The sequence below is a fragment of the Mustela erminea genome, chromosome 4 (genome assembly GCF_009829155.1).
Source record: "Mustela erminea isolate mMusErm1 chromosome 4, mMusErm1.Pri, whole genome shotgun sequence".
Lineage (NCBI taxonomy): Eukaryota > Metazoa > Chordata > Mammalia > Carnivora > Mustelidae > Mustela > Mustela erminea.
In genome coordinates, this window is record NC_045617.1 from 128,368,196 (window position 1) to 128,384,651 (window position 16,456).

Here is a 16,456-nt window from a genome sequence, read left to right on the forward strand (position 1 = left end):
AATTCAAGTTTTGTTGCAAAACATGTTAATCTCTGCACTGTCTTCAGGTTAGTGTGCCTTTCTTAAGATATCTTTTATGTGAAAAACCAATTCATTAATATATTTTTCTATTAACCTGTATTTGGTCCCTTTAAGAACACGACCTCGAGATGATATCCTCAGTAGACGTGAAAGATCAAAAGATGCCAGCCCGATCAATAGGTGGTCTCCAACCCGAAGAAGAGCAAGTAGATCTCCCATTAGAAGACGGTCTCGTTCACCACTCAGACGTAGTAGGTCACCCAGGAGAAGAAGCAGGTCCCCTCGGAGGAGGTAGAGATATGTTACGTATATTGACCTTTTTAATTCTTTAAACTCTGTATGCTTCTCATATTAGCTCATTTGGTGGGTTCATATTAGCTCATGTGGTAGGTTTTCTTAAAGACCATTTTTCTCTGAAAAATTGTAGCTGCAGTACCAGATGGTTTCCTTTTTTCCACCTTGTGATATTTCACACACACTGATTTTCCTTTATCTTTTTTTCAAATTTAAATCAGTGGTAGACACTTTTTTCTTACTTCTTGAGAAAGATAAATCCCACATGAACTATGCTTACAGGTTTTGTTTTGTTTTGTTTTGTTTTGTTTTAAGCAGGATGGATCATAAGGTAATAAATAAGTAGCCCAGTTTCCAGTCTTTATGTAATTGCGGCTCTCCATTTTTCTATTAACTTGTATTTGGTCCTCTTAGAACATGATCTCAAGATGCTATCCTCAGTAGTTGTGAAAGACTCTTGGGCAGACACTTGTTTAACTCAACAGTAGTAGAAACCATTTTTTGTGAAGCACACGTAGTGAGTTGGTTAATCAAAATGTTGGTTTGTAAAGCAGGAATCATTTTAAAATATATGCATTAAATTTATTTTAAAGGTGTATCTATTTTAGGGAAAGCATGCAGGTTGGGGGTGGCAGAGGGAAAGAATCTCCCGCAGACTCCCCACTGAGCGCAGAGCCAGCCTCAGGCTCCATCTCACAACCCTGAGATCAGGACCTGAGCCAAAACAAAAGTCCACCACTTAAAACCTTAACCAGCTGAGCCACTTAGGCAGTCTTGTGTTTAAACATTTTAACTCAGATATAAGTGGACTTTAATTTGCCAATTTTTTGAATGTTTTTAATTGAACTAATACATTAATATAGTTTAAAAAGACAGCACACCAAGGCTTATATTCCATTTGGTGGATACATCATTGCATTATCTCCGAGTATTTTTGTATACTAGATTTCTTGAAGCAGAAGTGCTTTGTCGCAGGTTGTGTGTATTTAAATTTTTGAAGTTACTGCCATATTATCTGTTGATTTCTTACTTTGGGCAGTTATGTATGTTTGTTTTTTCTTTTTAAGTGGACTCCATGGTCATCGTGGAGCCCAGTGTGGGGTTTTAAACTCAAAACCTCATCTGAGATTAACACCTGAGCTGATACCGAGTTGGGCACTTAACAGACTGAGCCACCCAGGCACCCCAGCATCTCCTTTTTTTTTATTCCACGCATCACACTTTCTCTTCTACCTAATTGTATAACATTTTTCTATGTTGCTGTTACAGTTATTATGGTCTTGTGCATATTGCTCTTTGTTGAGCCAAGTAGTCAGGGGAAGGAGACAAGGAAAGACCTTACTCCTAATGCTTCTGACCTTCTGGCTCCAAGCTGACTAATGGGCTTGTTTATATAATTACTGTAGAATTTGTTTTCCATTTTCTGTCCTCCGGATATTCCCTTGTTTCTGTCTTATTTTGTGATTCCCTTTCCTGTGTCCAGCATCATCAGGTTTTACTTCCTTGCTTTGTTAATGCATCTCCAGTAGCTTTCTATGAAAAGGATATTTTGGGAGACTTTTGTTTTTCAGAAGCCCCCCTTTTTTAAAATCCCCATTGCTGATTTGATTTGTCAAGGAGTAGAATTGTAAATTGAAATAATTTTTTCTTAAGAATTTTGAAATTGTTACTCCACTGATTTCTAGTTTCCAATACTGCTAGTGAGAAGTCCTGTTCTGATGCCTGGGCATTTCTTAAAGGACTTGCTTTTTCTCTCGCCCTCTCTTTTTAATAAATGTCCTGTGTTCCTGAATTCCACTGTAATGTGCCTTGGTGCATGGCTCTTTTCTTTCCATTAATTTTGTTGGGCACTACATAGGCCCTTTAAAACCAGAATATTATGGCTGCCTATTCTGGGAAATTTTATTTCTTTGGTTTTGGTTTTGGTTTGCTTTCTTGCCCATTTACACCCCCCTTCACTGGACCTTCTTTATTGTTCCATTGATATCCCCCCACACAGTCCTCTTTCCTGTTTGTCCTTTGGTTCAATCTAGGAGATTTTCCCATTCACCCTTCTTACCTTTCTATTGATTTTTTTTTCCCCCTGTGCTCATGTATATTTATTTTTTATTTCTAAGACTTGTTGGCTGTTTAATTTTTTTTTATGCCCTTTTACTCATGTGTTATAGAAGTAACATCTCTTGGGTCAAAGGTGATAATGAGTCTATTTTATGGAATTTCTGTTCTTAATAGTTTTCTTACCTATGCTTTGTTTCTTCCCATATTTCTTTTGTTCCTTTACCTTTTTCATTTGAGCACTTTACGCATAAACAGCTGGATCCTTCTTGTTGCCTATTTTCATTTAAAACTTAGCCACTGTGAAAGCTGAATGGAAGCTTTCTTCCATTCTGAGAATGTAGAATTTGTGTATTCGTGGGTATCACTTCAGTGTAATTAAATCTCTTTAGCATATCAGTGACTGTAGCCCTATTCTTTTGGGCTATCAGTTTTCCAGAATTCTCTCATCTTCTGGAGAATATTGACATGGCTGCTGGGAGAGTTGTGGTTCTTCATAATGTAGACTTTCCCTTAATCCTTTAATGTTCAGTACTGTGCCTCCCTGCTACCTTGGGTCAGTTTTTATAACAACCTACACCTCTCTATAAAATAAATGTTAAGTATTATGCAAGAACGTGTAGGGGAATGTTTGGCATTTTCTGCTGAGTAAGGAATGGGACTGTACAGAGACATGCTGTTCCTAAGGCTTTCAACCAGTTCTTTTAGCTTTTACCTCACACTGCATCCAACAGAATATGTTGTCTCCAATTCCTGAAGCTTTTTTGGGTTTTGTGGCATGCATTTACTAGTTTCTTACTTACTTGTCTGTTCCTATTGGACTAATATTTAAATTTGATTTGTTACTATTTTATCCAGTTCATACATCAAGATTTTGTTGACATTTCTGTTGTCATAGATCTTTGCATTCTCTTTGCCTGAGGATTTTCTTTTCAGTTGTTCTTTTCATGTTATTTTAGTAAGGTTTCTTGAGAAATGTGACATAGCTTGGTAGTCAGATGTGACATTAACTGGGAGTTTGCCAATTCTTTGTAGACTTAGCAACCTTTTCTCTTTGGAGTTCCATAGCATCTTTCCAACATAAGCTTCACCTTTAATGCTTGAGCCATGATACAAGTTTTTGTTAGACATGAGGCAAGACCTTTATGGGCTTACAAAACCATCTGAAAGCCATATTAATTAGACTTGGAATTTTTGTCACATTTATCTTTTCTATACCTTATTACCAGTGATCTCTTTTTAAATTCAGTTTTATTTAAGCATTCACATAATACACCCTTTTTGGTGTAAAGTTGTATGAGTTTTGACAAACACATAATCACCATAATCAAGAACATTTCCATTGCCCCCAAAGTTCTTTTGTGCCCCTTTGCAGTCCAGTAAGACAATAGCTGTGTTTTAGTTATCTTCAGGTAAGCTGATTACCCCAATCTTTCTGATAATGTCACTTAACTTTAAATTTTTAATTAATCTCTTTTTAAAAGATTGCATTTTTAGAGCAGTTTTAGGTTCACAGCAAACTTGAGCTTTTGAAAAGTACAAGTTCCTATATACTACTGCCCCCAACACACCCACAGATTCTCTACCTTTAATTGATCTTTAAAATGTGTGTATATATAATTCCCTCCCTCCCCCCCCCCGCCCCCAAAATAGGGACAGAGGTCGGAGGAGCCGGTCACGCTTGAGAAGGCGGTCTCGATCACGGGGTGGTCGTAGACGTAGGAGCAGAAGCAAAGTAAAGGAAGATAAATTTAAAGGAAGTCTTTCTGAAGGAATGAAAGTTGAACAAGAATCTTCATCGGATGATAAGTAAGAATGGAATTTCCCATAATTTACCTTTTTCCAATTTAGACAAGTACTATTGGACTTGGAAATCTTTTAATTTCCACCTGGATATTATAAGTGACTCTGTTAATTAGGTCCTGAATTTAAAAGTTTCTGGGTTTTTTTTTTTCTTTTTTTTTTTTTTAATTTATTTGACAGAGAGAGAGATCACAAGTTAGGCAGGCAGGCAGGTAGAGCGGGTGGCAGGGAGGAGCAGACTTCCCACTGAGCAGAGAGCCTGATGCAGGCCTCAGTCCCAGGACCCTGAGATCATGACCTGAGACGAAGGCAGAGGCTTAACCCACTGAGCTGTCCAAGTGCCCTAAAAGTTTATTTTTTTGTGCATATTCTATAGGTAACGTGGCAGAGATCACGGTTTTCTGAATTTAGAGGTTTCAATTTTGGCTGGAGTAAATATGAGCCTTCCCTTTTTCATTTTTACTAGAGACAACAGATCTGTTAGGTAGCCCTACCAATCTTGATTACAAGTTTTGCAGTAGTTGAGGTTGGAGGGATAAAGTAATTTTTAAACTTTTCAGTTTGTGAAAATGGTAACCTGCTTTGCAGTTGAGGCTGTCTGTTGTTAGGAAAGCCTATCACAGTGTGGAAAATACAGAAACATTTCAGTGTGTCTAGTGAGAAAATTTTTTAATGTGAATTTAGTTGTCTGGTTGGAACATCTCAAAAAATAAGATAATTTAGAGCATTGATCCTCAGCTGGGAGTAATCTGCCTTTCTGAGGACATTTTGGCAATATCTAAAGGTATTTCTGGTTGCCATCTTGTAGCTAGAGACCAGAGATACTGTTCAACATCTGCCAGTGCACAGGGTAGCACCTTCTCCCATAACGTATTGTCAAAATATCAATAGTGCTAAGGTCATGAAAGCCCAGTCAGAGCTATGTGATATGCAAGTTAAGTTAAGGACCTATTGAACATAGGTTCTGATACCTTTAGAGTAGAGTACAGTTTGCTTACTAGTCTCTAGTGAACATTCAGCAAATCATAAAAGAGTCTGTGTGGGGAGGGATTGTAAAGATTTGGAGGTCTTCAGGAGGAAATTGGGACCAGTCAGGGCCAGTGTCTGGAGGTAGAGCCACATTCTCTGTCAGATGGTATGCAGATATTTACATCTGCATTTTTTATAGGAAAAGGATCCATAGCTTTCCAAGGATCTGTAGCTTTCTATGACCCAGAGAAGGTACTAGTTTTATGTGTCTCATTCTTGTTCCGTTAGGGGTTAAAACTGAGCCTGGCTAGGTGAAATGACTTTAGTAATACCAAAGTCATGGTAGAGCCAGGGGTCACTTTTTTGAACTTACGGGTCTTTCTTTTGTTCCCTAGTTTGGTGCCATGAAAAAAGTGAGGAGAAAAACGAGATATAGAGGGTTAAATTACTTGGCAGGATTCTAAACCAGGCAACTGAGAGAGTTTATAAAGAGTATAGAGTAAGATGGCTTAAAACTTTCGCTGGAACTTGTGGATGACCTATGTTTTCTAGTTTTTATTTTAATACTGTGTAACAGTTATGACTTTCTAATTAGGGATGTTTGGAATTAATTATGTGTATATATGTGTATTTTTTTTTTTTTAAAGCCTTGAAGACTTTGATGTAGAAGAAGAAGATGAAGAAGCCCTAATAGAACAGAGAAGAATACAGAGGCAGGCAATTGTTCAGGTATGTGATATTAGTAAAGTGTTGAGTAATCCTTTTTAAATAATTACTCTCCAAGTAAAAGGGTTTTTACTTTAATAAAGAATCAATGGTAGTAGCAATTGAGGAAGTCTTAAAAAAGTGTATTATGTGAAATTATCTTTATGAGATTTGAAAAGATAGTTTCTTAAGTTTAAATGGTTGTCCTTTTTTATTATATAGGATTAAGATATAAACGTTTTATTAAAACAAAATTTGAAGTTTTTTTTTTTTTTTAAAGAAAACCCTCATAAATGAGTATAGAATAAATTGGAGGAATTTCATGTACCAAAAAATTATGTACTTGTTTCTTTGTGGGGGGGGAGAAGAACCATTTTAATGTCTAAAAAAAACAAATATTGTATACAGATTCTTAAGTAAATGTGATTGCTTAAATGGAACATCTCAAAAATAATTTTAAATGTAGTTTAGAAGTAAGTGATTTAGAAAATGGGGTGGGAAGAGGGTGTTGTACATAGGTCTTTGTGTGGTCATTTAATAATATTACCTGCCTTGGAAGATTGTCCATTATGTCTCAGGCACCCTGAGATAGAGGCATGGCCACTAGATCCTTTGTGGATGGCAATCCCTGTGAAGTGTAACACCTTCTCCTGATAATGGGAAGGTGAGTGATAAAGTTGAGAACACATTCTGGAAAAAGTGAAAAATGTTTAGATGCTATCAGGAAGACAACAGGCAAAAGGAGAGAATAGTTTGTGCCAGCTTACCTACACATACATAGCAAATCATAAATCAGGCACTGGTAGGTCAGAGCAAAGGAAAACTTGAATCACTAGAGGATGTAGGGCAAAACTGGAATTCCAGGAGAAACTTTTCTGGGGCAGTGATGAAATTGTTGTTACTAAACTGATATCCCTAGAGACTTGGTTGAATCTTTTTTTGTTCTTGCCCAGGTCCACAATCCCTTATCTCCAGCCCTTGGGGCCAGATGTGCTTCAGAACTCAGAACTATTTGAATTTTAGAAAGGTAATACGGTGCATCTCTGTATATTACTTAGCCCCATCAATGGGGTCTAGAACAGCACCCCACTATCAAACACATTAGTATTTCTACAGTGAGACATACTGTGTTCACACTGGGGGAGATAAAAATAGTAACTCAAATAGTATCACATCTGTTCAGGTGAGGTTTTGTCACCTAATGAATGTGCACCAAACATAGAAGAACTTTTTCAGAATTTTGTGGATTTTGGAAATAAATGTAAGGGATTGTGGATCTGATTCAGTCAAGACATCAATACCTTTTAAAAATTTTTAACATTGACAGTGTTTTGAGTGCAATACTTCTTGGCAGATACACGTCAGATTTTATGAAAATAATACGTTGTATTGTTGTTACAGAAATATAAATATCTTGCTGAAGATAGCAATATGTCTGTGCCATCTGAACCAAGCAGCCCCCAGAGCAGTACCTGTACACGGTCACCTTCTCCAGATGACATTCTGGAAAGGGTAGCTGCTGATGTGAAAGAGTATGAACGGGAAAATGTTGATACATTTGAGGCCTCAGTAAAAGCCAAGCATAACCTAATGACTGTTGAACAGAATAATGGTAAGTTAGATTTTTGTTTGGTATGTTTTTCACTGAATTTTTAGTTCTGTAAATAATGAGAGATTGGGGATGGGTAAAAGTGAAAGGGATTAGAAATTTTGCCCCTGCTAACTCTTAGAGTAATACAGTATTAAATGTGTCCCAGCAAATGTCCTTTATAAATGTTTTCAATTGGTTTGCGTAATGTAAACAGTATTATACTGAATCTCATGTATTACCTTCTGTTTGAGCCACCTGGCTGGTTCAGTCAAAAGAGTATGTAACTCTTGATCTCAGGTTTATGAGTTCAAGCCCAGTGTTGGGCATAGAGCTCACTTTAAATACTTTTTTTTTTTTTTTTAAGATTTTTTTATTCATTTATTTGACAGAGATTACCAGTAGGCAGAGAGGAGAGAGAGGAGGAATCAGGCTCCCTGCTGAGCAGAGAGTCCAATGTGGGGCTCGATCCCAGACCCCCGGGATCATGACCTGAGCCGAAGGCAGGGGCTTGAACCCACTGAGCCACCCACGTGCCCCCATAGAGCACACTTTAAAGAAAAAAAAAAGAAAAGAAAATGTCATTTCCTTCTGTTTTGCTTGCTAGAGTAATTTAAAGCAAATCCCAGCCATGATTTGATTGATTTCATCTGTAAATACTTCATTGTGTATCTGTCTCTTCTAGATAAGGACTTTAAAAAAAAAAAAGCATTACTTGGGCACCTGGGTGGCTCAGTCTGTTACCTGTCCAGCTCATGATTTTGGCTCAAGTCATCTCAGGGTCCTGGGACTGAGCCCCATTTCAGGCTCCATGGTCTGCATGGAGTCTGTTTGAAGCTTCTCTTTCTTCCTCTCAGGGGAGCAGCCTCCCCCTGCTCGTGCTTTCTAAGTAAACAAAATCTTTAAAAAATAAAAATAAAAAACATATCTAAAGAATTGGTCATTTTTAAGTCTTTCTAATTGCAATTGGTTGGTTTGAATCAAAATCCAAGTAAGATGCACATATCTCTTTTAAGATTTTATTTATTTATTGACAGAGATCACAAGTAGGCAGAGGGTGGGGGCGGGAAAGCAGGCTCCCTGCTTACCAGAGCGCCCAATAGGGGGCTCGATCGCAGGACCCTGGGATCATGACCTGAGCCAAATGCAGAGGCTTTAACCCACTGAGCCACCCAGGCACCCCATATGCACATATCTCTTAATCTCTCAGTCTTTAATAGTTATTCTCATCCTTCCCTTCCCTGCTTTCCATTTTCTTGTGATGATACTGAGGCCATGTGTCCTTTAAACTTTTTTTTTCCAATCTGATTTTACCACGTTCTTGTTTCATTTATCTTGTTTCCTCTATCCTCTGTGTTTCTTGAAAACTAATAGAAGTGTTAGAGACCTGAGTAGATTTAAGTTAATTTTGGGGGGCAAGAATACTGCCTAAGTAATGGTGTGTACTTGCGTTGCATCAGGTGGCATATGTGGTGTGTGCTTGTCCTGTTTTGATTGAGATTGAGATTGTGTGTTTAGGTAAAATAATCACATCTCTCCAACATGAAGTTGCCCTTCAGCTGTTCACCTGGCAGTTTCAGCAGCCATTGGTGATCATTCCTTAGATCCACTGTTTTTCATGAAGGTTGAGGGCATGTGGACACACTCCAAAGTGGTGATTCTTTAATTTCCATATTTCTTTTTGAGTTATTAGCTGTAATTCCGTAAAGAAAAAGAGAGATTTCCATCCTTTGGTTACCCAGGAAATACAGTTTGTACAGGAAAGTCGGGATAAATGCTTGGTTGTTTTCTTTATTGACTAATACTTACCATAGAATAGATTTGGTACATTAACAACCTCTGGAGATGACTGGTGAGATTGGGGTTGTTTTTGTCAGGTTTTCATTATTTGGTATCATGTACTTAAATTCTCTCTCCAACTGAGATGGGGACGGAGGAAGCCTTTTTAAGTTGGTTTCCAGTGTCTTTTTGATCCAAACCCTACAGGATATATTGGTATTAATATATTTATTAATGTGTTTCTTTCTAGGACTGGTTAGCAACTAAGGTCAGATAGTATTTAGGCTTTTGTAATTTATGTGTTTTTTTGTGTGTTCCAACTACTGAACCCTGCTCTTGTAATGCAGAAGCGGCTGTGTTCCCAAGAAAACTGTGAACACCAAAATTTTAAATTTGATATAATTTTCACATGTCACAAAGTATTCTCTTGTTTTCCCCAAAAACCTTTAAAAATGTAAAAATGGGCCCTATAAAAACAAGCAGGGGACCAGATTTGCCCCACTCTGTAGTTTGCAAACTCCCGTTCTGCTACGTTGGAAGGTATCACAGGATCACCTTGCACATTATCATGTTCCAGAACAGAAACCGCTATTGCTCCAAGGAACCGTGGTTCCATTTAATAGCAAATGCCATTTAGACTTCACAAAGCACTTAGGAGTGCTCATTATTCATGGCATTTTTCAGTGGGCAAAGCTAGGACATACATACATTTTTGAAAAGGGGAGATTCATACTGAAAAATTGCCCTTTCAAACTTGAAATTATAGGAGTTTTAACATTGATTTTTTATTTTCTTATAGTGAAAAATGTGATCCTTAATAACATGATTATTTAGTTATTTTGAAGCTTTTTTTTACATAGTTATCAGTATAATCACCAATATTGAATGTAGTGAATGCAAATTGAAAATTTAATGATTCTTTTTATCCTTGGGGTACATTCTAAGGTTAAAGTCATTTGAAATACTTCAGTATGCTTATACCACACATTTGATAGATGTAGGTTAATTTAATTTGCTTTTGATTTTTAGTATCTTCTGTTTGATTATTAAAATGTTTTTCACACGTGTGTATATTTTGCCCACACAAGCACACACTGAATTTAATATGCCACTTACTGGTATGAAAAGATCTTCATTCCTTTTTACAGTTACGTGCTATTCCAGTGTGATGAATGTGCCAAGGTTTATTCGAACTGTGTCTTCTAATGGTGGACGTTTGGGTTGTATCCAATTGTTGATTATTCATTGGAACATTAATTATAGTGGCATTGCACTCACTTTTTTAATGCTTACCACTGTGTCTTTGAAGTGATTTCCTAGAAGTGAGGTTGCTGGGTCAAAAGAGTGTAATTGTGATCTGTTTCCTTACTCTGTAAGGCTTATACAGTTTTTGCCCCCTGCAAGTAATGTCTGAGTACTTGCTTATCAGGGCCTTGTTACCAGGATATTATCCTACTTTTCGGGGTTTTTAGCCCATCTCAAAAGAGAAAGGGTATTTTGTTGTAATTTTACTTTGCATTTCCCTTACTATAAGTGAGATTGGATGTATGTTCTTATACTTAAAGCCATTACATTCCTTTTTTTAAGGAGTTCCTTTTATTTTGCCCAGTTTTTCTCAGGGTTATTGGACTGTTTAGGGGATACATAGAGATCTAGATCTGTAGTGGGGTTGTTAACCTTTTGAGATTTAAGTTGCAATTTGGAAATAGAATTTTTTGAAGAGGAACTTTGATTTTAATACATAATCATCATTTAGCTATTAGCATATTAATTTAAATATTGGAGAAAACAGTGGAGAAAGTACTATCATTAAGCCTTTCAACTTTCTGAAATGCATCCTTTTAGTAAATGCATAACTTCATACATCTTAAGTGTTACAAAGTGACTTTAAGTTGTGTATTAATGAAAAACATGTACAAGTTTGAATTGCTAGTGATATTACATTGATGACTTATTTGTGTTTTAATTTGTATCTCTTTGTTTTTCAAATTATTACTATCAATTTCCATTAAGGTTCATCTCAGAAAAAGCTCTTGGCACCTGATATGTTTACAGAATCTGATGATATGTTTGCCGCCTATTTTGATGTAAGTAATTTTAAATCCTAAAAACATAACTCTTAAACAAAATATATATAGGGGCACCTGGGTGGCTTAGTTGATTAAGCGGCTGCCTTTGGCTCAGGTCAGTGATCCCTGGGTCCTGGAATCAAGCCCCACAGCAGGCTCCTTGCTCAGTGGGGAGCCTGCTTCTCCCCTGCCTGCTGTGTCCCCTGCTTGTGCTTGCTTTCTCCGTCTCTCTCTGTGTCAAATAAATCTTTATTTTAAGAAAAACATATATATATGTATGTATGTATAATAAGTATGTGTTTGTGTTGTACAAAAAGAGAAAAAAAGGATAAAGCGAATTAATAAATGTTAACATTTGGACAGTCTGAGTGAAGGGTATCTGGAAACTCTTTGTACTAGTGTTGCAACATTTCTCTTAAGTCTAAAATTAGGTCAAGATTTTAAAAACAAGTATGGTAGAGCAATTCAAGAGCTTCAGGAAAGTTAAACACCAGATGACTTAAACGTGTATTTTTTTGAAACAACTATTTTTTCATTTTACAAACTGGGGTTGGGGGGAGGGTTGTGGTGCATAGTTAGCTGAAACAAGGTGATGTCAGTAATTTCCAGGCCTGTATTAGAACAGAGTCTCCTTTGGACTTCGATACTGTGGGTGATTGAGAACTTAGGATTTGGATCCTAGTACATTCACTGAAGAGTTGGGAATGTTATTACAAATGGGTTTTTTAGCTATTAGTGACTTTTTTGAAAAAATCTTAAAAACATATTTTTAAAGTATGAGACCATTTTCGTTATAAATTCAAGAGAACATGGGAAATAGGGAAGCTTTAGCAAGGGGAAGTGGACGTAAAATAGAGAAATTAAGAATAGAGTAAGATTAAGCAGTCTGTGTCCATCACCCTGAAGACACTGGTCATCGGCTTAAGTAATGTATCTCTACTTTGCAGCAGGAATGTCAAAATGAAGCTTAGGTTAAGAGAGAATGAAATGATTAAGCCAGTGAAAGTATCCGTGCACCTCATTTGCTTGGACCTGGAAGGGTCTTCCGGGTATCATGGAAGATGGTACATCATACTCTTCAGAAGTGCAGATACTCTTAATTTCCCACACGAACTGTTAGTGCAGCATATATGTGAAGAGAAATCAGCAGTAAAAGAAATGTGAAAATTGGTAGGAGAGTTGAATACTGTTAACTGAATGCCCATCTGTAATTTTTGTCCTCCTTTGTCTGTTAATAGCTGTAGAAAACAGTATCTGGTTTTTGAGTTTTTATTTTCATTTATAATCCCCTAGTCATATTCCTAAGAGTTTTTGAAGATAACTTTGTTCATTTTTTTCCTGAGCATCATTGTGATGTGAGACTTTGCTAATTGTGTTTCCAGGTATATTGCATTTACATAGTTGATGGTAAGAGTTGACTTAATTTGGCTAAAATGTTTTTCTTAAATTACAGCCGGTTTTCCCCATTTTGGTTTTAAAGGAAGTGCTTTAAGTGTCTGCCTGATTAGTAGGTAAATAGCTTTTGTTGCCTCCTTCATTTCAGAGTGCTCGTCTTCGGGCTGCTGGCATTGGAAAGGATTTCAAAGAGAATCCCAACCTCAGGGATAACTGGACAGATGCAGAAGGCTATTACCGTAAGTTCACAGTTCTGATTAATTTTAGGTTTGTTAACAACATTTTTTAGAAGTATGTTGCTTGATGCAGTCACACATTGAAGAACTCTGAAAGTCACATCCCAGTGCCATCACTTAAAATGGATGGCACATCTAATAGCTGCGTGAAGCCATGTTATATTCCAGTAAGCAGCTCAGGAGCTTCATGCATAGAAGTGAGGTAAAGACTTGATGTGCAACCTAAATCTATTCAAAGTTGTTTTCAGCCATGAGATAATCCTCCAGGAGGAAGGGGGAACGTCACTTCCTCGTCTTGATCTGAAACCAAGAAAAACGACACACAAGGAACTTGGGATGCCAGTCATGCAGTATTTGTCATTCAGGACTACAGTTGGAAACACTTCAGTGAGCACATTTCTTCCCTACTCAATGTTAAAATCCTCAGCAGTTAATAGGAAGTGGGCATGCAGCTTGAACCACATTATGAAAGAGTGACTGATGGCGGCTCATCTTTGATTCTCTGTGTTGTCTAGGAAACCAGGCACACAGTAGAGATTTGACACTTTTTTTTTATAAGTGACTGCACTGTGTTTCTTTGTACTTTATTATGTATATCTCGTAGTTTTGTTAAGTATTTATTATGGTCAAAATTCCCATTTTTTAATTTACTTTTTTAGGTGTGAACATAGGTGAAGTCCTAGATAAGCGTTACAATGTGTATGGCTACACTGGCCAGGGTGTCTTCAGTAATGTTGTACGAGCCAGAGATAATGCAAGAGCCAACCAAGAAGTGGCTGTAAAAATCATCAGAAACAATGAGCTCATGTAAGTTCAGAAGACCTATGTAATGAAACTTAAAAACTCAGGTATTCACAAGTGAACATTTTTAAAAAGTAACACAATCTATAAAAGTATTGCAGTTTTAAAATGACAGAAGGCTGGTAGTGAATCTGTTGCCTTTTTTTCTTTTGTATAATAGAGGTAATTGTCAAACCCATAGGTTTTAATAAGCACAGTCTCTACCACACAGTGAGCTGATGTTAAAGTCAACTTGCCATCAGCTTTAAAACACTGAAAAGAACTGTTATATTATAGATATACATAAACATCTTCAGCTACCATAGGCTTAGAAAACATTTTTAAAGCCATTTTAAAAATATGACCTATTTGACAAATGATAACCAAAATTCTAGAGGAAAACCAAATCCTAGTATTTGGTAAGACATCTGTTCTTAGACTCTTATATAGTATGGTTCCATTTTTGTTAAAATAGCATTTACATCAAGATGTCTTTGAAATAAAAATAGGTAAGATTTGGGGCGCCTGCGTGGTTTAGTCATTTAAGTATCAGACTCTTGATTTCAGCTCAGGTCATGACCTCAGTGTTGTGAGATCAAGCCCCATATGTGGCTCCGAGCTGGGTGTGGAACCTGCTTAGGATTCTCCCTCTGCCCCTCCCCTCTCCCTGGAAAGAAAAAAAAAAAAAAATGTACAAGATTGAATATCCTTCAGGCAAGGTGGGTTTATTCCTGCAGTACTTCTTTCTATTAATTATTGTGGAAATAAGCTCCAGGGGAACCGTATTTGACTAAGTATAAAATATTGTTTGAGTGACATACAAAGTTGTCATTCCTTAACAGAATTACTATTAGTACTTAAAAAATCCGAGCTACTTACCATCTATGATACATCAAACTGGAACTAGTAAATATTATTTAATTTTCTTCTGTATTCAGTTTTGAATTAATTCTCTTTTTCTTTTCAGGCAAAAAACTGGCTTAAAAGAACTAGAATTCCTGAAAAAACTTAACGATGCTGATCCTGATGATAAATTTCATTGTTTGCGACTCTTCAGACACTTTTACCACAAACAGCATCTCTGTCTCGTATTTGAGCCTCTAAGGTACACTGTCAACCCTGTACATTACTTAAAATTTAGATAAACAACATGAGAAATTTCTGTGTGTTTATTTTTACTAGTTAGCTGGTTTTGTTGTTTACTTTTGGTTAAGAACTAGCTTTGTGACAATCATTAATGTAGAAAGTAATTGACCTGTGTGCCAGACACTAACCTAATGTAGCCTTCAGCTCAACAAGAGATTCTCTGAAAGTTAAATACTTTAAGAAAGGATCACAATGTAATAAAAAGAAATGGGAGTAGTGAAGTAGAAATACAGTTTTGATCTTCAAAAGTATGGCTTCAGTTTTGGACTTTGAAATGTAAACCCATTCTAAAATCAATCAGAACTTTACCACTGTATGTCTTCCCTTCCATTTATTTTGAAAATTGAGTTTTATTGGAGAATTGTCTTACATACACACAGGTTCATGTGCTTTCATTTCAGTGTAGAATAATTTATTAAACATCTGAGAGGGCTCATGAACAGATACTTTCATTTTAATTAATATTTTGGATTTGATTTTACTTTATGCTTGAACATGTGTTTGCCTTTTTTATTTCCATTTTGCATTTTAACCCCTAATTTTGTGGGTTGTTGTTTTTTTCTCTCCTAAAAGTATGAATTTACGAGAGGTGTTAAAAAAATATGGTAAGGATGTTGGTCTTCATATTAAAGCTGTAAGATCCTACAGTCAACAGTTGTTCTTGGCATTAAAACTCCTTAAAAGATGCAATATTCTACATGCAGATATCAAGCCAGACAATATCCTGGTAAGTTAAACAATCATGCTGCCTTGTACATCCATATAGGTTATGAGGAATGTGATAACCACTGTATTATTCTAGAAATGATGTCTTAAAAGAATAACTCAGCATACTACCCGTTACAAAGGACTTAGCCAGTGTTTACTTTTTTAGAAATGAGTCCGTGAAATTTTATAGTAAAGTACAAAGAAAGAGGAAATAGGCTGTTGTCTCAGTTTTATCCTTTAAGATTGATGGATTTAGAGTACACACAAATCCCAAGAGGGCCTTAATATAGTAATGATGGGCTTCCTCTGGTACCTAAACACAAAAAATGCACATCTTGCTGATTTGAAATAGTGTTCACAGCTCTTGGTTCTCTGATTTGTGGTCTCACAGGTTTAGAGACATTTAAAGGAATTATCTCTTAACTAGTTGTATAGAGTAGTGTTTTTATAGGTGCCCAGGAAGGGCCCAAAGACAGAAGAGCTCAGTTGTGATTAGGTAGGTGTTAAGTTGAAAGGTGTTCTTTCACATTCTTCACCTCTTAACTAAAGACTTCTGGAGTGGTAATACGCAACTTTCACGGGGTTTGTGTTTCTTAAATTTAGAAATAATACATTTTCATAGGGGAATGATGAATGCACACAATGCATACATACCACTTCCTTCCCTGGCCCCATTTCTTTAACCCTGTTCTGAGGTATTCAGAGTTGGGGTTATGTTCACAACTTGGGGAATTCCTAGCTTGTCTGTTGATAACATTCCACACTTTTTTTTTTTTTTAAGATTTTTTAAATTTATTTCACAGAGAGATCACAAGTAGGCAGAGAGGCAGGCAGAGAGAGGGGCAGCAGGCTCCCCGCCAAGCAGAGAGCCCAATGCGGGGCTCAGTCCCAGGACCCTGAGATCATGA

General features: G+C 36.7%; 1 protein-coding gene across 14 annotated transcripts in view; it reads left to right on the forward strand.

Moving 5' to 3' along the window:
* Window positions 1-16,456, forward strand: part of PRPF4B (pre-mRNA processing factor 4B) — a 38,139-nt gene that overhangs the window by 11,429 nt on the left and 10,254 nt on the right. For all 14 annotated transcript variants that reach the window (XR_004285175.1, XR_004285176.1, XR_004285174.1 and 11 more), the window contains exons 3-11: window positions 136-312; window positions 4,024-4,179; window positions 5,790-5,871; window positions 7,249-7,459; window positions 11,228-11,301; window positions 12,827-12,917; window positions 13,574-13,721; window positions 14,662-14,799; window positions 15,414-15,567. Coding sequence is in view for 3 of the 14 variants with exons in the window: in XM_032340992.1 (XP_032196883.1) it covers window positions 136-312; window positions 4,024-4,179; window positions 5,790-5,871; window positions 7,249-7,459; window positions 11,228-11,301; window positions 12,827-12,917; window positions 13,574-13,721; window positions 14,662-14,799; window positions 15,414-15,567 (1,231 nt within the window). In the remaining 11 variants the exon portion in view is untranslated. The remainder of the gene's footprint in view (window positions 1-135; window positions 313-4,023; window positions 4,180-5,789; window positions 5,872-7,248; window positions 7,460-11,227; window positions 11,302-12,826; window positions 12,918-13,573; window positions 13,722-14,661; window positions 14,800-15,413; window positions 15,568-16,456) is intronic.